Raw genomic sequence first — 24,077 nt, 5'->3', positions numbered from 1 at the left:
TAATCATATATACTGTCTTGTACTCATCCCAAGGCTCTTATATACAACATACTCCTAACAAACATCCTTTCAACACATTTAATACAGTCTTCTCCACCTATGTAATGTAATGATTCATAATCCCGCTGTCTGGTCTCACCCAGAAGAGGATCGTTCGGTTCCCGTAACTTTTCACTTATAAAATGCAAATGCAGTTTTGATTCTCAGAGTTTTTGTTCTTTTGTCTTTATTTCTCTGCAAGTCTCAACAACAGTAGTGCCATTAGAAAGCAAATGCTGTTATTGCCTGACTTTGGCCCGTGTTTCTGTAATCTCTGCAGGGTTTCCAGGTGCTTGTAGAAACGGAGTGGCTGGATTTTGGTCATAAATTTGCCGACCGCTGCGGTCACTGCGAGAACGTGGAAGACGTGAACGAGCAATGCCCAGTCTTCCTGCAGTGGCTCGACTGTGTCCATCAGCTCTTGAAACAGTTTCCCTGCCTGTTCGAGTTCACCGAGGCCTTTCTGGTGCGTGTCCTGTTCATTGATCCATTTATTGTCCTGTGTATTGATCCATTTGTTTTAGCCATTTCGTTCCCATGCTGTATTCTATTGATCTCCAAATTCAGTTTGTTTCCAGTTCAGAGAATAAAGATGCAGTTATAACTAGATTGTTTTATTCGTTATTTTGTGATATTTTTTTCCTAGTATGACCCATTGCTGCTTTTAAAACATACTATTTTCATTTATAATTAAAATATGTCATTGTTTTTCATCTGAAATTATTTAATGTCTATATTATTTAATGTTTATATTATTTAATGAAAGACTGTAAAGGTGAATGTTTGCCATGCATTTAAGTGTTGGTTATTTTGATCTATTTTTGTACCTTCTTCCTTTTCCTCCATCCAGTAATGTTAATAATAAGATAATATAAAGATCTGTGTTCAGCAAATGATCTCTTAAGATGATGTGTCTTCAAATAAGGCTGTTGTGACACAAAAAGGTGAAAATCCCAACCAGAAGCAATACAAATGTGTGGATGTGTGGGTGTTGCAGGTGAAGCTCGTGCAGCACACGTACTCTTGTCTGTATGGAACATTCCTGTGTAATAACGCCCGGGAACGAGAATCTCGAAACATCTACAAGCGGACCTGCTCTGTCTGGTCCCTGCTCCGTGCCGGCAACAAGAACTTTCAAAACTTTCTCTACATCCCCAGCCATGACATGGTAATCTTGAACGACGTATTTAACAAGCTATTTAACAATAACAATCGGCGTAGTGCTGATTTATTGCCTACTTTGACTGAGTAATGGCTATGCTGCAGAGAACTATTGCTCTTTTGCAATATAATTACAAATCAGTGTTAATGGAATGTTAATGAAGATACTGCATGTGGGTGCCAACTGGAAAAAACAAAAAACCTACAAGTACAGACACTTTCTTAATAATCTTCTTAAATCTTTAAGATTTCAATTAGACTTTGACTGGACATGTCTGTAAAAACTGTATCCGGACTATAGAAAGATGGCATATGTCATGAACTTTTTGTAACCTCTAACCCCTGCGACAGGTCTTGCAACCGGTGTGTCACACGCGAGCGTTGCAGTTGTGGACGGCTGTGTACCTGCCCACCTCGTCCCCGTGCACCGCAGCCGAGGACACTATGGAACTCTACCTGAGCCCCTCGTCGCAGGGAGAGGAGCTCACGTCACGCTCGCTCGACAGGTCAGTAGAGTAGTCACAAACAGGATACAGATTGTGAGCAGAATCTGCCCTCTTCTGGACAACAGACCATAAGAATAGAATATGACACAGCTAAGAAAGTAAAACATAACACTCCTTATTATAATAAAATTACTTTATATGAATTCAAGACCTTAATTATATTACATTGCCTCAAAGTCACATGATCATAGATGAAAGAAGCTAAAATTCTGTGCGTTTTTCTTGCTGTATAAACATAGACAATGTTGCTTTACATCAGTGTGTTACATCATCACTGCACATATTATTCAAATGGCATTTAAAAAAACATAGTTTAATTTGAGGATGCCTGCATATACCTTGTAAAGGAAATTACAGGGCTATTGTATTTTAATACAGGCTACCCAAGACGCGTTCAATGGAAAACTTGGTATGCGCTTTTGAAAATGGCGTAGCCCTCACGCGCACTTCCAGCGATCCCAACCTCAACAAGCACTGCCAAGAGGGACGGCCCCCTCTGGAGCCAATGATGGGTCAGGGTGCCAGTTTCACAGACAACCTAGAGTTTACCTCTGACATCAAACTGTGTAGTGAGGACCAGGAAGTGGGTACATGTGAGGAGACTCCACCCTCGCTCTCTCCAAAGTCTGATCAGGACAGCTGTGCGAATACCGAACCAGAATTGTGTCTCACCACACAGCCCTTGCCATCATTGCCTCATCCCTTAACGTTAGACCCGGTTTCTCCTCGGTCGCAAGCCCCACCTGTTTTACACCAAACTTTGCTTCAAATCACCAGCCCTCCCCTCCCACCATTACCACAGGAAGTGCAGGATAGGACTATTAATACCACTTACATGTTCACTACTACTGAGGAACCACCTAATGCTCTGATCTCAAATGGCATAGAGAAAGAAAAGAGCACAACTGAGACATTTGGGTTTCCTTCACCTACTGCTGCAGAGCTTTTAGAGATCAAAAAAATTACTACAGTTGTCCAATTGGAGGATTCCACTGAAACCTTAAAGGATGAGTATGGCCCCATGACCGAGCTGAATTTTGTTCAGAAGGTCAACACTGGAAAGACTCCGGTCTCAGCCCTGGCTACAAATGATGAAAAGTGGGCTCAGAGTGTTAAGAAACTCCTCCGTGCCCAGTCTGGTAGTACCAACGGAGGGTACAGAGAGAGTCAACGAAATCTGAGCAGTCCGGTCCAGCCTGGTTGGATGTCGGCCGTGAAAAACGCTTCACTCTGCAATTCTCCGTCCTTTTCCTCGGCCTTGGGACCATCGTTCCGGCAGATTCCGTCAGCAGCTCACTGCGTGGACGACGACGGCCTGCCGGTGCCGCTGGACGCCGTACAGCAAAGACTACGCCAGATCGAGGCAAGCTACAAGCAGGAGGTGGAGGTGCTGCGGCGGCAGGTCAAGCAGCTGCAGATGAAACTGGAGAGCAGGCAACACAGCTCGCCACCATCCGAGCCAGACATCTACTACGAGGACGACATTGTGAGTGCTGCCCCAGTTACTGAAAAGGAATAACGATATTTATCGATATTGTTTAATTGTAATTTTTGATGTGCTAACGTCTCCTATCTCCTTGTTTCGTTACAGACATGCCTTCGAGAATCAGATGATGGCGATGAAGAGGACTCTTTGTCAGCCCACAGTGAGGACCGCCTCAGCGAGGGCAGCTGGGATCGAGTAGAGAGAAAAGATACCGAGGTTAGATTCTTTAAGTGTCCGGCGTAGGTGGGAACGCCTTCAATACTGTTTAAAAAGCATTTCAGGGCGATTCCTCAAGAAATCGGTTGAGAAAATGCCAAGAATACATTTCTGGAAATTCTAGGCAAAAAGGTTGTCTATTTTGAAGATGCTAAAATACAAAATAAATCAAAATAATTGATTGATTTTTATTTTTTTTATCACATCATTCCCTTAGTTCTCATGAGTGTTTCTAAATGTTAGACCGATAGTGTACACGTATGTAAACGTAAAATATACAGTTCTAATGTGCAGTGAGAGTTGTCACTTTTAACACCATAGCATATGACTAGTCATAGTCATATTTTAGCTGTATGTCGTTGTATTGAATGTTAAATGCTTCTCTTGCTATATTATATTATGTCAAATCTGAGCCCAAATCTCTTTCTGACCCTCACACAGGTTACCAGATGGGTTCCAGACCATATGGCCTCGCATTGCTTCAGCTGTGACAGTGAGTTCTGGATTGCTAAGAGACGCCATCACTGCAGGTAAAGCACTACCAAACCAAAATACACCACACTGTGCTTTGAGTTGATGTGTGATGGTGGACCAGTATGATAATATAGTGATAATCACATCTTAAATGCACTATCAGTCATATGTTTGGACACACCTAAATAAACCCTGGACTGGAGAGTGGAGGAAAAGCAACAAACAAGCTCTCTGTATGTGAGAATTCGCGTGATGAGCTTATGAAGCTGTATAAGAGAACGGCCAAGAGGCGAAAGGTGGCTATTTTGTAAAAATCTAAAATAATGTTTTTCAAGGTCACAACATAATTTCATGAGTATTTTCTAGTTTTGATGTCTGTTACCTATTCTATTCTAAAACATACCAAATACATAGAGTATTATTAGACTTTTGACCTAGTAGTGTAGTTATACCCTTTATGTGATCGCAAGATAGATATAAAGATGTCAGGATGTCTCTCAAAAACATTATTTGTAGGTGCCACACACCTAGTGAAAGATGCTACAAGATTTTTTATGAATTTGTCCCTTATGAGCGAGCCAGAGGCAATGGTGGCGAGGAAATCCTCCCTGAACCTCTGCTGATTTTACACTTAATGTTAATGTAACATGGATTTTACTGTTAATTTCACTGCATTTCCTGCTGATGGACATTTTATTTAAAATTATTATAATGGTAAACATTTCATAAAAACCCGCAGTGTTCAAGTATTCAGGTATTAACTATAATAATGATCTGTCTGTCTCTACAGGAACTGTGGAAATGTGTTCTGTAAAGACTGCTGCCACCTGAAGCTGCCCATTCCCGATCAGCAGCTTTACGATGCAGTGCTCGTGTGTAACTCGTGCTACGATCTGCTGCTGGAGAGTCGAACGCGGGAACTTCGCTCACAGCAGCTTAAAAAGCCCATTGCCACGGCCTCGAGCTGAGCACGCTAATCAGATTCCCACCCTATGGGCTTCCCAGGCCCCCTTACGTAGGTGCCCTGAGAGTCACCTGCTGTTTTTTGCAGAGATGCAATGCCTGCGCTGGTTAGTGAGGATTCATGGGTGGTTGTGAGCTGAAGCACTGCAAGGAAGTGGGCAAACAAAAACTGGACTGAGTCGGGGAACGGATTGATGACTGAATGGAGTCTGAAAGACTCTGAAAGAAAGGTGTCTTTTTTTTTTTTTTTTTTTTTTTTTTTTTCCTTTTTTTTTTTTTTTTAAATCACACAGAGGAGCTGAACTTGTTAATCTCCTCACTTGTTGAGGGAGAAAGCCTAATGGCAAAAAGTCCACCAGGGGGCACTGTTGCCAAAGTGACCCTGATGTGGAAAGCTTTTTCATCTCAAAAATTATATCCATAACTCCGTAGAAATCTGTGCGTCATGGTATGGACATACAGATTTAGCCCTCTCGAACTTCTATTAAATACAACCACAAATATAAGCGTACCTTAGAGGACAATCTCGTCTGCCCTCGAAGCCAGTGACTCCAAGGTCTCGTGCTCCACCCAGAGGCTCGCCGTATAAAAGATGATGCTGCTGCTACAGTATTTAAAAGAAATCTAATTTTGTATCATTATTTTGTGCACTCTAAGCTGTTGTAAATTTGAGGGAAATCCGAGACCAAACCGAGGGTGAAAGGGAGAAAACATGAGGTTTGTTTACTCTGTGGTCTGAACTTGAATGTAGTTTGTCCTTTTTTTTTTTTTTTTTTTTTTTTTTTTTCTTTTTTTTTTTTTTGTCTGCAAGGAGTCACTGAAGAGATGTTGCTGGATATTGCCATTTGAAACTGATCTAAGGCCAGTTGTTATAATGGGGGGGGAGCTTTTGCATCGGTAGTAGGAGCTTGTCACCGTGTAAATGAGCTTCTGTACAAAAGAGGGACACAAATGAACATGATTCATGTGATGGGTCGTGTGCTTGTTTCTTTCTGAACTTAATGGAGAAAGAGTGCACATCAGTCTGGATACTAACAGATGCTGTAGCAATGTTGTACTGTTCCTCCTTGTTGCAATACTGTTCTTAACATGCTCTTGTCCATTTAGGGGAATCCTAATTTACCACCATTAATGATTCAATATAACTACAGATTGACATGCAAGCAGGAGGATAAAATATTTTAAAAAGGAGCAGTTTGTAATCTGTAAATAAAATGGCCAGATCCATTACATGGCAATCCTGCAAATCAGTTGTTTTGTGTTATAATTTTACATATATCATTATGTCTTTTAACATTACAAACGGTACCTTTTAATAACTGCTGAAATGGCATGTTCGCTGATTAGCGTGCTAGTTTGCTAAAAACCCTATTTGTGGTTCCAAGGAAATTTGCTTTATAAAAATTTCTACAAAAATCACTTAATTTTTTTCTTGCCATGTTAAAAACCGTGTTGAAACAGGGAGAGAATGACTTGGGATATTAAGAAAGTTCTGGGTTAAAATCAGAGTCAGTTATTGAGAACCGAGTAAAGTTTAATTTTATGTGTGTCTGAATTGGAACATGCGGAATAGCATTACATAAACCCTCAAAAAAAAAACAAAAAAAAAAACTTTTTCATTTTTTCTATCAGACATGGTTTCTAGCTGTACATGTATTGTTTTATTGTGTTCATTGAAATACTAGTGCCATTTATTTTCTGTTTTTTTTTTCTTCTCTTGTGGAATGCACCATGTCACTTATCAGTAATGACTAAACATATAATGGTACAAATACTTAGCAAGTGAGTATTTTCTGAGGTTCTGTGATGCCTAATGATGTAGGTCTTTTCTTTCAAATGGCAAAAATGATGAAGGAACACTTTTGATTTAGAAATAAATACCAAACCCACTGTAATATATATATAGTTATCTGTACTAGTGGCTGGAATTTGTCACTTAGTAAATGTTGTAAAGCATTGCACTGTTCAAGTCGAATCCCATGGGGCAAATAAAAAAAAATATCTGTGGGATCTGCCTACTCCCTTTTTTTTTTTTTTTTTCTTTTTTTCTTTTTTTCTTCCCCCCTCCACCTTTTTTACTGGGGGGGGATACAAATAAATCTTCAGTATAACCCATCCTAAACAAAGCATGAATTTTACTATGTAGCTATGAAGTGTTTCTCATATACCACACCAAATTGTTCACGTCAACAATTTTTATTTATTAAAAAAAGTCATTTTAATCTGCTTCGTTACGTTTAATGTTGTTCCCCTTCCTGTTATCACTTCCTGTTATAGCAGCTGTAAATAGGTGTTCCATCTCCAACATATTTTTTTTTCCTCTCACTTGAAGTTGGTAAGACAAATAATAGTTTGTCTGGCCACAAAGCCACAAAGTCGCCCTCCATCCTGAAGAAGCGTCGGAAAGCGAACAGCTTTACCTCTGACCGTTACAAAGTGCTGATGCTGGAGACTTCTTTATAAAAATGCCTAATAAATGTCTTCACCACATCAATGATTATAAGATGGCTGTTTTTTTGTTTGTTTGTTTGGTTTTTAATACAATGACATTAAAAGGTTTTGGGGTTTTTTCAGTTTAAAAAAATAAAGCAGCAGGATGCTCACTTGTACCAACGTGCCAAAATCTACCAGGCACAGAAGTATAAAATGTACCTACTGTAGCCTGGTACATCTTTATTATTCACAGTGCAGCAAAAGGAAAGGTACAATACTGTACATTACACACAGTGGTACAGGTATTTCTAACAACTCTATTAACCAAGAATGTACACCATTGAATGAGGTTAAAAAAAAAAAAAATCTGGAATTAAATATTCATTTAACTCTAATTGAGGGTAATGGTGACTTAGTTGTTTGCACATTTGCCTCGCACCTCCAGGGCTTTGAATCCCACCTCTGCGCTGTGTTTGCTTGTTGTTCCCATGCTTCGGGGGTTTCCTTGGGGTACGCTGGTCGAAAAACATACGCTGTAGGCTGATTGGCATCTCCAAATTATGTGAATTTGTGTGCGATGGGTTGTTACCCTGTCCAGCGTGTGTGTCCCCTCATGCCCCGAGTCCTCTGGGATAGGCTCCAGGCTCCCCGTGACCCTGTGTAAGATAAGTGGTATAGGTTTTTAAAAAAATATAGAGACTGGTGAGGAAATAACCACGATGTCATTCTTTTCAAATAACAGTACGCCAAGTCTTTTAGATCTCTTATGCAGCAGCAATTTGCCAATGATTACAATTCTATATTTATTAAAGAATGATGCATAGCTTTTCTTTCCCGTTTATAGTTGTTTAACTTTGTGGAACGTCCCTGAAACAAGTAAGTTCCTGTTTTTATTTACACTGTGGTAGCTATAAACAGTTGTTCCCTCATGCAACACAAACATCATCTCACAGATAACTTCACCATGTCAACAATTGCACGTTTTTTAAAAATACGTTTATTAGCAGTGTCAACTCCCCGTGTAAGCTGTTACTTTAAAATTATAACATTTTGGAACCAGTGCATTAATATTAACCAATGTCCCTTAAGTAACCCCTAAAACAATTATGTCTTTATCTGGAATTTCCTCTGACCCTAGACAGGAGATGGATACTGGGCAACGTGACCTCCATGTTATAAAATGTTATGTCATGCACTTAACAATAAGAGCCAGAGTCTATTGTTTGAGGACTTTGTTGTGGATGGGGTTCAGGATATTGTTGAGGAAGGGTAATGGGCGGAGACAACCGTCCTCCGGTCAGTGTCCTGTCCTTGTGTCTCAAAGGTCGTATTACCTTGTCCCCTAGTAAGTTTACTCAACTGATTTAGTGTACAAGGTCTTGTGACAACTGCTGATGAAAAAGTAAATAAGAAGTACGAGCAGTTAATGAATCACTAACAACAACTAGCATAGAATCAACCTCTGTATTATGGGCAAGCCTTAAAGAATGGGCAAAATTACTCAACTTCAAACATTTACTAACAAAATGATTTTTGTTTTTTAATATTCGTGTCTTGTCTCCAAATTATTGACAACCATAACAAATATTGGGAAATAAATGCAAAACATTGTCTGCCTTGAAATAAGTAGATGGATAGATAGATAGATAGATTGATTGATTACACTTCGGCACTGAAAGATATACATTATATGGTCAAAAGCTTGTGTACACCTGACTATCCCACCAGTATGTGCTTGTTGATTTCATTCCAGGTTTAGTCCCCCTTTGCTGTAATAATAATCTCCACTCTTCTGGGAAGACTTTCCACTAAATTTTGCAGTGTGACTGTGGGGATTTGTGCTCATTCAGCCATAACAGCATTAGTGAGGTCAGGCACTGATGTTGTGTGCGGAGCTCCGGGGTGCAGTCAGCGTTCCAGTTCATCTCAAAGGTTCGTCTCAAAGTGGGGTCGAGGACAGGGCTCTGTGTAGGCCACTCCTGTTTTTCCGCTCCAAGCTTGGCAAACCATGTCTTCATGGACCTCACTTTCTGCACAGGTGCACTGTCATGCTGCAACAGGTTTGGGCCTCTTAGTTCCAGTGAAGGGAAATCATAATACTACAGCAAACAAAGACATTCTATACAATTGTGTGCTTCCAACTTTGTGGCAACAGTTTGGGGAATATAGGTGTGACGGTCAGGTGTCCTCATACTTTTAGTGTGGCCTTATAGTGTTTTTCTTAGTGCTTATAGAAAAGAGGTCCTTTCTAAGAGAAACCTACAAAATGTTGTTCCAAGAGCCATTGCAACAACAATTAGGATCGTGTCATAGTCAGACTTGGCCAGAGTCAGAGCTTTTGCCCCTGCACACCGTCAGTGTTTATGTATTTTATAGAAGGGATTACACTACTAAAGAGAACTTTTATTGTCAAAAAAATTGTGTTAAAATGAAATGATTAATTCACATGTTGCAGCTAAAGAAATATCACTCATTGCTTGTGTTATTTATTTTACACTTACTGAGCAATTTATTAGGAACACTATACTAATACATTTATGGTATTTTTGTGGCATTTTATACTGGGCAGGGCTTTATATTTTACACTTATGATACAGTATTATATTTAATACTGGGTAGGGCCTCCCTTTGCTCTCAAAACAGCTTCAATGCTTCATGACATGGATTCCACAAGATGTTGGAAACAATCCTTTGAGATACTGTTCTGTGTTGATATGATTGATGTGAATCTCCCGTTCTACCACATCCCAAAGGTGTTGTATTGGATTCAGATCAGGTGACTGGGAAGATGACTGAAGAACACTGAACTCACTGTCATGTTCATGAAACCAGTTTGAGATGACTTTTGCTTTGTCACATCGTGCATTATCATGCTGGATGTAGCCATTAGAAGATAGGTAAATTGTGGCCATGAAGGGATATGGGCACATGGTCAGCAACAATACTCAAAAAGGCTGTGGCATTCAAGCGATTGAATTGGTATGATTTACTGGTGTTAATGGGCCCAAAGTGTGCAAAAAAAACAAACATGGACTGTAGATACATGGCAGGTTGGGTCCATGGATTCATGTTGTTGGCACCAAATTCTGACCCTATCACCTGTATGCCTCAACGAAAATTGAGATTCATTAGACCAGGCTATGTTTTTCCAGTCTTCAACTGTCCAGTTTCGGTGAGCCTGTGCCCATTGCAGCCTCAGCTTTCTGTTATTGGCTGAGAGAAGTGGAACCCGACGTGGTCTTCTGCTGTTGTAGCCCATCCACATCAAGGTTAGACATGCTGTGCATTCTGAGATGCTTATCTGCTCATAACAATTGTACAGAATGGTTATTGTTAGTGAGTTAGTGTAGCCTTTCTGGCAGCTTGAACCAGTCTGGCCATTCTCCGTTGACCTCTCTCATCAACAAGGCATTTCCGTCCACAGAACTGCCGCTCACTGGATGTTTTTCTTCTCTGCATCATTCTGAGTAAACTGTAGAGGATGTTGTACATGAAAATCCCAGGAGATTAGCAGATTAGATTGTGTAATGTTCACATGAACCCTATTCTGAAGGTTGATATGAACATTACCAAAGTTGCTGGCCTGTATCAGCATAATTTTATTCATCCTACAGCTGCCACAAGATTGGCTGATTAGATAATTGCATGAATGAGTAGGTGTACAGGTGTTCCTAATAAATGTGCTCAGTGAGTGTATATATACACGTTTAAAAAATATATATTTTCATGAAGGTAGCGATTCACTGTATAAGGTTACGAAACTTATACAGTGATAAAATGTTTATTATAAAATGTATAATAAAATTTGATAAAACTTATAAAATTAGACATAATAAATAAAATCGGAAAGAATGTTATGAGTACAAAGATTGCATCGCATTTTTAAAACAAAAGAAGAGACCAAGATATATTGTCAATACAATACATTGTCAATGTATTGTCTATAGTCAATTATTTACGATTAGAACACTGGGGGGATTAAAAAATAATAGTATAATATGAGGTTAAATACAAAGGTTAAGTACACCGCAATATAAAATGTTAAAATAAAATGTGAAAAAAAGGCGGGAATACAAAGATGCTAAACGGCTAACAGTCTGTGAAGTAGTCATGAGGACTCCGAGTCTTTTCAGTGAGTCAGATCATTTGGCTCAGCTCACCAATAAAATCCGACTCTTTCGGCTCCCAAGCGAATCATTTCCTTTTTTTTTTTTTATCTCGCGTCTAAACCGTACAAAGTTTGCGACATTTTCCACCAGTGATTGCTCTTCTTTGCTTATCTATAGCTGAAACTGTCTCGTTAAAAACCGACCTATACGTTACGTTACGTGAATAAAAACAACATTCATTCACATTGCATTTTGAGATTCAAACCGCAGATTCATGCACACATCTCACACCCTGTTCACGGTAAAGAACAGCACATATGTTGAACAAAAGCTTCAGTCAAGCATTTCTGATTAAATGACTCTACAAGCGTAACAACACTGGCTACATCAAAACAAGAAGAAAAGAAAGAAGAAGAAACCCGCAAACGATTCATATGTGCATCGGCTCTCAATGTTCACCTAATCGAGCCGAGTCGTATGCGAACGACACTGTGAAGAGTCACTTTAAAAGACTGATCGGTGTGTTAGCGGCTTTGTAGAAACTTCTGGAAATTATCCAACATGAGGAATCTGCTTTTGTGTTTGGTTCTGGTTTTAGTTTATAAAAGATGCCTCAGCGAGGGTGAGTGAGAGAAAGTGAGCAGGACAGCTAGTTAACCAAGATAACTTGTATTAGCTACCTGTAAATATTCACTAGGAGTATAGCGTACCACAGCAAATGTTTATTCAAATGTCGCGGTAGATATATAGATATGTCACTGACGGATTTTTCCCCACTGACTCCATTTTCGTTAATGTGTTTAATTAAGGCTAGTGTAATTAATATAAGTAATTTACCTCAGACTGGTGGTTAAACTTTCAGAGTAAGATTAGAAGCTAGCTAGCCTGCTCTGTTAATACCTAAAATTATGTTTTACTTAATTTAAACTTGTATATAGTAGATGTAGTAGCCAGTTATAGTTCAGTGAGTCAGATCATTTGACTCGGCTCACTAATAAGAATCGACTCTTCAAGAGTTGCCGTAGTACCCTGCAGTTCTCGCTTGGTTTCCCACTGAAGCTAAGCAGGGTTGAGCCTGGGCAGTACCTGGATGGGAGACCTTCTGGGGAAAATAAGGTTGCTGCTGGAAGGGCTATTAATGAGGCCAGCAGAGGATGCTCACCCTGTGGTCTGTGTGGGGTCTAATGCCCCAGTATAGTGACGGGGACATTACACTGTAAAAACAGCACTATCTTTTGGATTAAACCGAGGTCCTCTCATTAAAAATCCCAGGACACTTCTCGTAAAAGAGTAGGGGTATAACCCTGGTGTCCTGGTGAAATTCCACCATTGGCCCTTCTCTATCATGTCCCTCTAATAATCTCCATCTCTGAATTATCTACATCACTCTCTTCACTAATAGCTGTTGTGTGCTGACCGTTCTGGTGCACTATGGCTGCCATCACATCCTCCAGGTGGATGCTACACACTGGTGGTGGTTGAGGTGATCTCCCCCATACAATGTAAAGTTTAAGTAACAAAATAATATTACTATGCATTACATTTTATAAAGTCTCTTTAAAATAGTTGTAAAATCAACAAGGTAACTGTGTAAGCATCCCTGCATTCATATTATTATCATTATTATTATTATTATTATTATTATCGCCTTCCCTAATACACTTGACTACATTTGTTATATCAGACACTTCCACACTAAAACTGTGTACTGTTTGGCGCTACACTGTCACTTACTGTGCCTATTGTCCTGTTTTAGTAGTACTGTACTGTCCTGCGTTGTTAGCACACGTCTGCACGTGCACTTTATGTAGAATGTTTGTAGATCTTATTAGTTCATCTAATACTTATTAGTATTAGATGCTCCTTATGTTCCTCCCTCATTCACAGCTGAGAGTTAAAAGCATGGCTGACCATCCAGCTCCAGATGATGAAAAGCAAATAAGACAGGAAAAAAAAACCCCAAAAAACATGTTTCAGCTTAGTGATTCGGCTCTCAGACTCAGTTGCAAACAACGCATCACTAGTTTGAGCCATCTGTCTCCCGCTCTAGTGTGGAGAGAAACGGGCCAGAAATAGGATTTTAACAAGGTCTGCAAAGAGACTGGTGACAAAACTGTTTGGGTTTCCCAGAAAATTTTCAGGCCAACATCTAGAAACAAAGTAATAAAGTGATTTTATTAGATGCACAATATTAGAGGTTTATACTGGCATTTCCTGTTTTCTGCAGTTGGCAGAAATTGAGTTACTCTGAACATCCAGTAAACATCTATTTGTTTCAAATACTATATGTCAGTGAACACATGCAGGTAATCAAAGTGCAGCCAGATCCAACAGAAGTCACTAGTTGAATGAAACTGGTAAGCACTAATTGGCTTTAGGACAAAAGTAGATTCAGATTTTTTTAAATAGTGTATTCAGATCTTACTGCCTGATTAAACCTGCCTTCACAGTTTGTGTAATGTACATTATAGATGAAGGGGGAACATTTTTGTGCCCTTCAAAAGTTCAAAGCAGGATTGATGTATAAACAGCAAAAATGATATGTGGACTGTGGACCAATGAACAAACTGGCATTGTAGTTAATGTTATGCCAACTTATATCACCCATAAGGGATGTCATGGTTCACAGCACAGGGGCATACGTTCCAAATGAGCGTCCTTTATGTACGAAAAGGCCTCAGGATATTGCAGTATGTCTTTCAAATGCCATTATAAACTGTTTCATTGCCACTATGGCCATTAAGTAAATTTTGTAAGCAAATGACCAGTGCTCAACAAGTAACCTTGGAAACACTTGCTTGGACATCTGTAGGATTAAAGTGAACCGAGCAAGGGTTAAAGAAGGAGTAGCAGTGTTCGAAAATCAGCACAAAATTGTGTTGTTTTTTTTTTAAAAAAACAACCTGATTATCATAACATTTGTATGTGTCTTACCAATGACCTGAACAGTTGAGGGCCTTTGCTCACATAAATGTCCCATTGTACCACCTCTGGACAATTTGGAAATGCCAATCAACCTACAAGACATGTCGTAGGACTGGGAAGGAAACCCCTAAAGCACAGGGAGAACATTTAAACTCTATGCACACAGGGCAGAGGTGGGATTTAAACCCCCGCCCCAGAGGTGCAAGGCAAGCACACTAATCACTCAGCCATAAGCCATATGCCTATATAGAAGGCATAGAGAGCAGCTTAAAATCAATGGCAAGTCAAATATGAGATTCTAAATCAATGTAAGCTTGAATGCGTTGGCGAATCATAACCTGCCTGTCACTGCTGAATTTCTTTCTTCATGCAGATTGGTGCTACCAGTCCCAGATGTCCTGTGATCATCCATGTAAAGGTAATAATAGACTTGATCACGGCAGACGATTTTTTATGTCCAGTAGATCCATACAACTTTTACCAGCTAAAATCTGATCTAATCCTGTTAAACCTCTCTGTTGTGTGCAGGGCCAGCAGCTTGGAATGAGGTGAACAGTGTGTGTGGTGGTAACAGACAATCTCCCATCAACATAGTGACCAAGAAAACTAAGAAGGAGTCCAGTCTCACCGCATTCAAATTCACTGGCTATGACAAGATCTTTACCAGCATGCTGAAGAATAACGGGCGAACTGGTAATCCTGGACCTTTCTATACAACTTCATGTACTTTAGAATGATAAGATTGGAAATGGGAAAAATGTGAAAGGCAAGCGGGCACTCGCGTGATTGACAGGTGTGTAGCAAGGGCTGAAAGGGAAACCTGGTGGGATGTGTTACATGTTCTCTCCATTTCCGCATGGCTTTTCTCTGGGTTCTCCAGTTTCACCAGTCCAGGAAGTATAGTCTTATAGTCATAGTCTATAATGTCGGGATTGAGCCGCTTAACAACGGTAAACTGAAGCGCTTTACTAGCGGGTTAATTAACTCACCCAAACACATCCTATACATACATATGAGACTAATCAGACATATACACAACATAAACCTAATAAAACTTGCTTTTGCACAAAATGACATGAATGCACAAGTAAACTTGAACTTAAGTAACGCGCTAGATAGTCACGTTGTGAAGACGCTCTTTCCGTAACAACGCACTAAAACACGCACAGTGAATAACTAAAGCATAAACAATTCACAATTCTCTATTACAATACTGTACTCACTGTATTCATATTTCAGGAGATCAGGTTTTCACAACAAGGGCAGCTTTCACATGTTTTTGTTGATACATGTTTAAGTTGATATACAACCCCAATTCCAAAAAAGTTGGGACGCTGTGTAAAATGTAAATAAATGTAAATAAAAACAGAATGCAATGATTTGCAAATCTCGTAAACCCATATGTTATTCACAATAGAACATAGAAAACATATCAAATGTTTAAACTGAGGAAATGTATACATTTTAAGAAAATAATAAGGTCATTCTGAATTTGATGATCGCAACACGCCTTAAAAAAGTTGGGACGGGGGCAACAAAAGACTGGAAAAGTAAGTGTTACTTGCACATTGCAGGGGCAATATTTTCTTTAGAGGAATGTATGTCTATTTTTAACACCTTACTTGTTTCCTTGCAGTTTCACTGGACATACCTCTTGGGGCCACAGTTAGTGAGGGAAATCTCTTACACACCTATAATGCTATACAACTGCATTTCCACTGGGGCAACAATGGCAGCCCTGGGTCTGAACACACCCTTGATGGAGAACAGTATCCCATGGAGGTACAGTCATGATTCCCTTTAGCATACTGATTACCAAGCATATGTTTTTTTCCAAGGGGGCACGGTGGCATAGTGATTAGAATGTTTACACCTCCGGGGTTGGGGGTTCGAATCCTGTCTCCGCCCTGTGTTCTCCCTGTGCTTCGGGGGTTTCCTCCGAGTACTCCGGTTTCCTTCGCCATTCCAAAGACATGCGTTGTAGGCCATTGGCCTTTTCAAATTGACCGTAGTTTGTGCGATTGTGCCCTGTGATTGGATGGCACCCCATCCAGGGTATTCCCTGCCTTCAGTGTATCACCCAGTGAACTTGGGGCACATGACCTCGTGCAGGATAAGCGTTATGGAAAATTGAAGGATGGATGGTTTTTCCAAGTAGGGCTTAACTGAGCAAGAGGAATGCTATTTGCTAAGTTGTGCAATATTAAATATCTTTTTAGACATGGTATTACACCTTACACGTGACAGACTCATAAGACAGCACTGTATTAAATGTTTTGTTTTGGGGGGGGGGAACCATTACAGGAAAATAATCAACAAACTGATGTGGTGCATTATCACCCTGAGGTTGATTATATTCCAATCAGAGCATGTCCTGAAGTGTTTTATTCCTCGTATACCACATAGATTAGCCAACGATTATAATGAGTAATTTATTCATAAATGACATTATACTTTTGACAGTTTATAATTACAGTTAATGTAGTGGAATGTCCATAAAAGAAGTTTGGTTAGAGCAGCTATGAACAGTCGTTCCCTTCTTGAAGTTAATAAGATAAAGAAAATGCAAGTCCTCCGGACACTGGAGACTCCTTCTATAAGATATGTTTTTACCTTTTTCTTTGTTAAAGTGAGATATAAAAGGATAGTAATAATAATAGCTTGTATCAATCTGAATTTAAGTTTGTTCATGAGAAATTCTGCGAGATCCCAGGTTCTGAAAGGGTGTGATGGTTTTCTTCTGGGAACATCTTGTAGGTTTCATGACTAAAGGATGATCTAGGATTTTTTTTAAAAATGAAATTTGTCATTATATCTGGGGTCTCTCACATTTGCTTCATCGGTTAACATGGAAAAAAAATATTTCTCTGTCTCTCTCTCTCTCTCTCTTTCTCTCTCAGCTGCACATCCTGCATTTAAAGGACACATACATCGCTGTAGAAGATGCACTGAATGACACAACTGGACAAGCAATTTTGGGATTCTTCTTTGAGGTTTGCTTTGCACTGTCTACTGTCATTTCAAGCCAATTCACTGGAATTTAGTTACTAAGTCCTTATAGCCATTAATTAAGCCATCATACACATGGGTGACAAGGAAAAACAACCCAAAGTGTCTTAGCAACATTTTCGGCGAGCACGAGTCACCAAAACAGCTTCACTGCTCAGATTCTACAAATCTCTCGAACTGTACTGGAGGAACGAACACCATTTTCCCGAAAGATATTCCCTCCATTGGTGGTTTGATGATGGTGATCGAGAATGCGTTCTAACACGTTGCTCCAAAATGTATCGTAGGTGTTCAGTTGGGTTGAGATCTGGTGACTGTGAAGGTCATAGCATATGATAAGGAGTCTTTATTGATCATGTATACATTACAGCACAGTGAAATTCTTTTCTTCACATACCCCAGCATGTCAGGAAGTTGGGTTTCAAAGCGCAGGCCATGATACAGCACCCCTGGAGCAGAGGGGGTTAAGGGCCTTGCTCAAGGGTCCAACAGTGGCAGCTTGGCAGTGCTGGGGCTTGAACCCCCAACCTTCCGTTCAAAACCTAGAGCCTTAACCCCTAAGCCACCACTGCCCCATGACTTGCATCAGCCCTGTGGGTGGGGGTCGGAGTCCTGGAAGAGACCAGTCCCACCATGATCATGCCCATCATCTGAGTGCTATGTGCTTGTCAACATTTTCAGACTGACGTGCCTCGGACTCAACTTTGGCAGTTATTCATGTAGTGTGAGCGCCTGAGGTGTACAGGAGCATCATGAGATATCATACAGTATGAACACCTTTGCTGCATCGACATATTGAATCATGCAGTGTGAGCGGTAATGAGATGACTAGATTTCTCTCGTCCTCCAGTGTAAGCCTGGCTTAAGGGGACAAGTGGCCCTAAACCTTGCAAGCAGAATGCCCCCACAGCATAACAGTGCCACCAGTTTCTCCTTTAATTTGTCACACATCTGTATTTTCCCACTGTGTTTTCACATAAAATGTACAATGTTGTAATTTCTTATTTCAGGAATCTGACAGTGAAAACAAGGAGTATAGTGCCTTCATTGCAGCTCTGGCGCAGGTCCAAGATGCAGGTCGGTACTTTTCAATTTGACACATGCTTTTCTTGAAACTAGCACTCTCATCGCCTGTATGCACATTCCTGTGCCCATGTCCAAACTGAGACATAACAATCTTCAGTGCAAGTCATCGGATTTACCTTTTCCTGTATGAGTAGGTGGTTTTTGGCCATATTTATTAATGAAATGTACAGTTACTGACAGAATGCACTACATAGTACTAGGCCACAAGTTGAGGTGTATTTTATTGAGAGCTTTTTCAAAAGGGGAAAATGTGTGCATAATTAGTAATAAGTGAGTAATAATAGCATCGTTATAATGACATTAATTAGCTATGTTTTCATACCAGGCATCACTACTGCACTGGTATGAGTGGCAGTTCTGGATGTAGAAATGTCTTGTTGTAAGAGCGATCAGAGGAGAGTGACAGTAACTCAAATAACCACACTTCACAATGCTGGCGAACAGAAAATTATAAAGCATCTCAGAACACACAAATCGTTAAACCTTGAGATAGATGGGCTACATCATGAGAAGACCAAATATAAGGAATCTGAGGCTGCAGTGGAAACACTGACCAGTTAAAGATTAAAAGATTAAAAAGACTAGGCAGTGCACCAACAAAATGCCACAATCAAAGTCACTGAGATCAGTTTTTTTCCCTCATTGATGTGAACATTAACTAAAACTGTTGACCTGTATCTGCATGATTTAATGCATTGTACTGCTGCCACATGATTGGCTGATTATATAAATGCATGAATATACAAGGGTACTGGTGTTCCTATTAAAGTGGCCGGTGGGTGTATTTTCACTTGCTAAGATGCACTTGCATTTTCTGTAGAATTATGCAAGAAATCATCTGCTGTCTGAGCTGGACCTGACTAATGGTGACTTCACTTGGATATGACAAAAAGTGATTTGACTTCATGTGTAAGTAATTACAGTGTTTGTTTATTTATTTATTTTGTCTAGAGGGTCAGACAGAACTAGCCATCTCCCTGAACAGTCTGATCCTATCTGAGAGGATGCTAGGGGCCTACTATCGTTATGAAGGATCTGAGACCACACCAGGCTGCTCTGAGACTGTGATCTGGACCATGTTTGAGCAGCCTATTCCACTTAGCAGAGATCAGGTGAGACTTATATGTGATAGCCATGATGGTATGATATTATAGTTTGAACGGATTGGATGTCATTGTAAAATATGTGTATGTATTTCTCTATTTCTGTGTTCTTGTACAGCTTGCAGCCTTCTCCACCCTGAAGTTTAATGGTGGTAAGCCCATGGTGGACACATTCAGACCAGTGCAGCCTCGTAAAGGGCGGGTAGTGTATCGCTCCCACTCTGGTGCAGCTATACCTGCTATAATGTTCAGCTTCTTTCTCGTCGTGCTGCGTGTGTTTCTAGCGCTGTGCCTCTGCAATTTCTACTAGAGCCGGACATTAAACACAGAATTCTCATTCAGTTAAAAGCAAACAAAACTAATCCTAAATATCAAAATATCAGAAAACAAAAGAGATTGAACATATAGATGATTCTTTCTGACTTTTATGAGTTTTTTAAAAAACGTTTTATTTGTTCTTATGAAATCAGTTGATTTAGGCGTTCTGACTTCGTGTATATTCCTGTTCCTGTAGCAAAGGTTTTTCGTATATAAATATTCATATTTTGTTCATCTGTTGATTTTGCTGAGGATGCTTGGGTTGGAAGCTTCCTGGAAATTAAATACATATAATTATTTTCAAATAATAAGAGATTAATAAACAACGGAACGTACTTTTATAAGTACCTCAATAACATTTATATTTTATTCCTTCATAGAAATGTGCAGTTCTTCATTGGGTGATTTACTGTAGAAAAAAATAAACTTGAAAGAACATGTAAAGCCATGAGAGTGTAGACTCCAGTTTGGTGCTTGGTGGCTAGATAATGCTTTCATTTGCCAAAAAAATCTAATTATATCATTTTGAATAAGTGTTTTACAGATGCAACAACAAAAAATGGGCATTTCTTCATAAACACTAAGCAGTTATGAATTTGCAACCTGCTTTCATCTAAGAAAAACTCTTGTGCCCTTGTGTTCTCTCAGCGTTAGTAATGATATGGCCAGACAATTAGGAGAACCAGGGGATGACAAATCAGGGTTATTAGTTCCTTCGCAGTTGGTTTTAATTGGTAGTATCTGTCACTATTACACAAAGTTACCTGTTACAGTTGTGATCTGAGTGACTGTAGAATGTTTTCACTATAAGTAAATAAATTAGCAATTATTTAGAAGATGATCTCAGCTGGATCAGGAACAAGCAGGTGTATGGAAACACTTATTAAACTGAACAAAAAAATGCAGTGCAAACTCAAAGGCCTTTTATGTGTGATGTGAGAAGAATCGTTCAGGTCCCTTAGTCTGTATAATGCATTTAACTAACTAAACAGCTCATCATGCTTAATTACGTTTTATTGGTAAGATAAATTAGATTTCAGCTATATAAGCAACAAAACATGGACCTGGGCAGCACATCAGAGTTTACACTTACTCAAGCCCTGTGTAACTGATACACAGGTGAGTCTCTGGTGTTTATCATAGTTAGTGTTTAAACCAGAGCTGAGAAGACTCAGTCCTACAGGGATTTATGTTATCCTTCTTCTAACACATCAAATTCAGCCAGTGTAATCCTTCCTAATTAGCTAATAAATTAGGTATAATTCTAAACCCTGTAGTACTGGAGTATGATATCCTGATGTAGTTCTGACCGTTTGCCAGTAGATGCCAGCAAGCCTTTGTTAAAGATTGAACTGCACCTCCCGAGCTATGATCTGAAGGCTGCTGGGTGCCAGTTCCCACAGGATCACAATCACATTTAACCTTTCAAAACATCTTTACTAATGCTACAAGCTGCAGTAGATAGGAACCCTAGCCCCAGATACACAGTGTAGAGCAAGTGAACCTTTTAATGTAACACTAAAGTAGCAGTGCAGATATTAAAGTATTTAACTAGGGCTGCAGATGAGGGCATAAATGTAACTGCTAGAAATGGACTGAAGAGGTTCACTGTACCTGTATTAATTTATTAATCATGCGTTCCACTTGATTTCCCCTAAGCCATGCAGCATCTTTTTCTTTCTTTCTTTCTTTTTTTGAAAGGACAAACAGATGTTGATTTTTGTAACTTTAATATAGCTAAGGATTTTGTAATTTTGTACACTATTAAAATAGTATGCAAGAACAAATGTACACAACACAATACATTTAGCACAAAATGTATATAACTACCTGTTATGGTACTAACACTGGGGTGGTGCACTCTTTTATTTGATTGACTGGGCCATTGCCTGTCCAAATATTTGGACAAGCCTATGAAGTACTGGGAGAGTGTAGTCTGGCCACACAAGAGCAAAATTGAACTTTTTGTCTGTCATACTACACACCATGTTTGGAGAAGAAATAGCACTGCACCCTAAAAACACTACACCAACAGTGAAGTTTGGATTTGGAAGCATCGTGGTGTGGGGCTGTTTTTCATCACATGGTACAGACAGACTTCATATAATTGAAGGAACAATGAATGGAGCCCTTTACTGGGAGATTCTTGAGAAGAATCTGCTGCCATCCACCAGGATGATGAAGATGAGACGTGGGTGGACCTTCCAGCAGGACAACGATCCAAAGCATGCAGCAAAGGAAACTCTCAATTGGTTTCAGAGAAAACAAATCAAGGTGTTAGACTGGCCCAGTCAATCCCCTGACTTGAATCCAATTGAACAAGATCTAAAGACAATATGTTTAGAAGAATGGGCCAAAATCACACCTGAATACTACGGCTGATTAATTTCTTCATACAGGAAGCGTCTTGAAGCCGTCATTACAAACAAAGTCTTCTCCACTAAGTATTAAATAAATTTCAGTTAGCGTGTTCAATACCCCCCCCCCCCTCCCGTCATTCCACTTTATTACACATAACTTTATTTATGGAATTTAATGTTTCTGAATTCTTTATACTTGCAGATTTCTTGAGTTAATACCGATGTCTGGTGAAAATTTCATGTGAATAGTTGTCACGGTTGGAAGATGAGACGGATGCCGGTGCAGAATTTTAAACGTTTTAATAAATAAACCAACAAAATACAAGACACTGTGACTAAGGCAAAACACTGTGGCAAAGAGTAAACATAAACCAAAGAATAAAACATGGTACCAGGGACAAAGGTAAAGAAAGACAAATGTGAGACAAAGAGTGCAGTGCAAACTGTGGCTATATACATGGGTGCCCGTTACCGTGATTCAGGTGCAGGTGGTCATGTGACTATGGTGCCGTGGCTGCTGGGAACTGTAGTTCGGAGTTCTCTCTCTGAATTCATGACAATAGTGTCATAGGAAATATATTTACTGAAAAAAATTTTGATACGTCCAATACATATTTCCCCCACTGTACACATATTTACAGCAGCTTTTCCAGAATGAGATATAGTAAATGTTATTGCTTCACAGCCAACAGGATCACCATGAATTGTGATCAGTTGGCACATAGGAAGTTCCATCTCGGGTTTGTCGCTGTGCTGATTATAGTGAGTGGCCTTTTGTCAAAGATTGTCATTTTTATTTTGCTAATATTTAGAAATAACCAGGTCTCTGTACACTTTCTAAACATTTCTGTCATTTTGGTATCGACATGATAGTATTGGGCCTCTGGAGGCACCGCAGTCAGTAGTGGGACTACACTGGTATCATATTACACCAAAAATCTAAAATGCTAATAAAGAAAAATCAATATATATCATATATACAATATATGCTCATGGAATTATGGGAATTAGTTGTCTGAGTTGCTAAAAGCTTTTGTTTTATATGCATTTGAGGGGTGGGTTGTATCTTACCAAACTAACAATTTCCCCAAAAATGTTTCCCTGAAAGCTGTGTGCACTGAGCCTGACAAATACAGCTATAAGAAACAGTACCTAAGTTGTTTTTGGATAAGCAGTAGCTGAGGGAAGAGACTCAGACGGGCGGAAATTACATTGCCTGTTAATTTCCTTATGGGTCATTCATGTTAATTATTAAAAATATTATTTGATATGAAAGAGAGACAGAGACAGAAATTAAAATAAGTTATGCTTTATTCCAGGTTATAATAATATATGACTCTGTGTCTGAAAGTTTGCCTTACTCTCTATTCCCTACAACCAGTATGCTCACTAACCTAACTTACCACTGGATATCCTCCACTGTGCTTTCAAACATGACTACAGAATGGCAAAACTCCAGATATTAGTACACCATAAAGTGAATAGGATTCTGGTTGTAGAATTATTAATCATTAGGTAATTTTATTCCAGTCATCCATTTTCTGTACCGTTTACCCTACACAGGGTTGCAGGAAGCCTAGAGCCTATCCCAAGGGACTCGGGGCACGAGGCAGGGGACATCCTGGACGCGGTACCCACTCATTTTAGGGCACAATCGCACACACACTCACACACCCATTCACACACTACAGACAATTTGGAAATACCAGTCAGCCTTCAACGCATTTCTTTGGACTGGAGGAACCCCAACCCCCCTGCCCTCAGCACACGGAGAACATGCAAACTCCACACGCACAGGGTGGAGACGGGATTCGAACCCCCAACCCTGATGCTGCGAGGCACCTTTTATTATAATAAATAAGCCGAATACAGTTCTAACACCTTTTTTT

General features: G+C 39.7%; 2 protein-coding genes and 1 long non-coding RNA gene across 8 annotated transcripts in view; 2 read left to right on the top strand and 1 right to left on the bottom strand.

Moving 5' to 3' along the window:
- mtmr4 (myotubularin related protein 4) overlaps nucleotides 1-6,855 on the top strand; it is a 71,030-nt gene extending 64,175 nt beyond the window's left edge. For all 6 annotated transcript variants that reach the window (XM_017460447.3, XM_047151762.2, XM_047151760.2 and 3 more), the window contains 7 exons: nucleotides 320-505; nucleotides 1,037-1,207; nucleotides 1,552-1,706; nucleotides 2,085-3,192; nucleotides 3,298-3,408; nucleotides 3,850-3,938; nucleotides 4,673-6,855. In XM_017460447.3, coding sequence (XP_017315936.1) covers nucleotides 320-505; nucleotides 1,037-1,207; nucleotides 1,552-1,706; nucleotides 2,085-3,192; nucleotides 3,298-3,408; nucleotides 3,850-3,938; nucleotides 4,673-4,850 — 1,998 coding nt within the window. In that variant the 3' untranslated portion in view covers nucleotides 4,851-6,855. The remainder of the gene's footprint in view (nucleotides 1-319; nucleotides 506-1,036; nucleotides 1,208-1,551; nucleotides 1,707-2,084; nucleotides 3,193-3,297; nucleotides 3,409-3,849; nucleotides 3,939-4,672) is intronic.
- Nucleotides 6,856-7,356: 501 nt separating this feature from the next.
- LOC128629344 (uncharacterized) lies at nucleotides 7,357-9,304 on the bottom strand. Its single transcript, XR_008393706.1, has 2 exons — nucleotides 9,004-9,304; nucleotides 7,357-7,934 (listed from the first exon to the last, which is right to left on the bottom strand). It is a non-coding gene; the product is annotated as an uncharacterized LOC128629344 (long non-coding RNA).
- Nucleotides 9,305-11,856: 2,552 nt separating this feature from the next.
- Nucleotides 11,857-20,276, top strand: LOC108259756 (carbonic anhydrase 4). The gene is made up of 8 exons (XM_017459483.3): nucleotides 11,857-12,009; nucleotides 14,686-14,730; nucleotides 14,841-15,005; nucleotides 15,949-16,094; nucleotides 17,213-17,305; nucleotides 18,332-18,398; nucleotides 19,359-19,519; nucleotides 19,629-20,276. Exons 1-8 carry the CDS (start codon nucleotides 11,949-11,951, stop codon nucleotides 19,818-19,820), a joined length of 930 nt encoding a protein of 309 aa, XP_017314972.1. The 5' UTR covers nucleotides 11,857-11,948; the 3' UTR covers nucleotides 19,821-20,276.
- Nucleotides 20,277-24,077: the final 3,801 nt, after the last annotated feature.

Source organism: Ictalurus punctatus, chromosome 28, assembly GCF_001660625.3.
Source record: "Ictalurus punctatus breed USDA103 chromosome 28, Coco_2.0, whole genome shotgun sequence".
In the NCBI taxonomy this organism is placed as follows: Eukaryota; Metazoa; Chordata; class Actinopteri; order Siluriformes; family Ictaluridae; genus Ictalurus; species Ictalurus punctatus.
Note: the sequence above shows the minus strand (reverse complement) of the source record. Positions and strands in the feature narration are given on the sequence as shown.

What these genes read in the sequence shown, in the direction of transcription:
- LOC108259756 (XM_017459483.3), top strand. Translation starts at nt 11,949, where the DNA reads ATGAGGAATCTGCTTTTGTGTTTGGTTCTGGTTTTAGTTTATAAAAGA. An exon ending in CTGTGATCATCCATGTAAAG is followed by an intron (nt 14,731 to 14,840) that starts GTAATAATAGAC and finishes TGTTGTGTGCAG; the next exon opens with GGCCAGCAGCTTGGAATGAG. An exon ending in GAGAACAGTATCCCATGGAG is followed by an intron (nt 16,095 to 17,212) that starts GTACAGTCATGA and finishes TTTCTCTCTCAG; the next exon opens with CTGCACATCCTGCATTTAAA.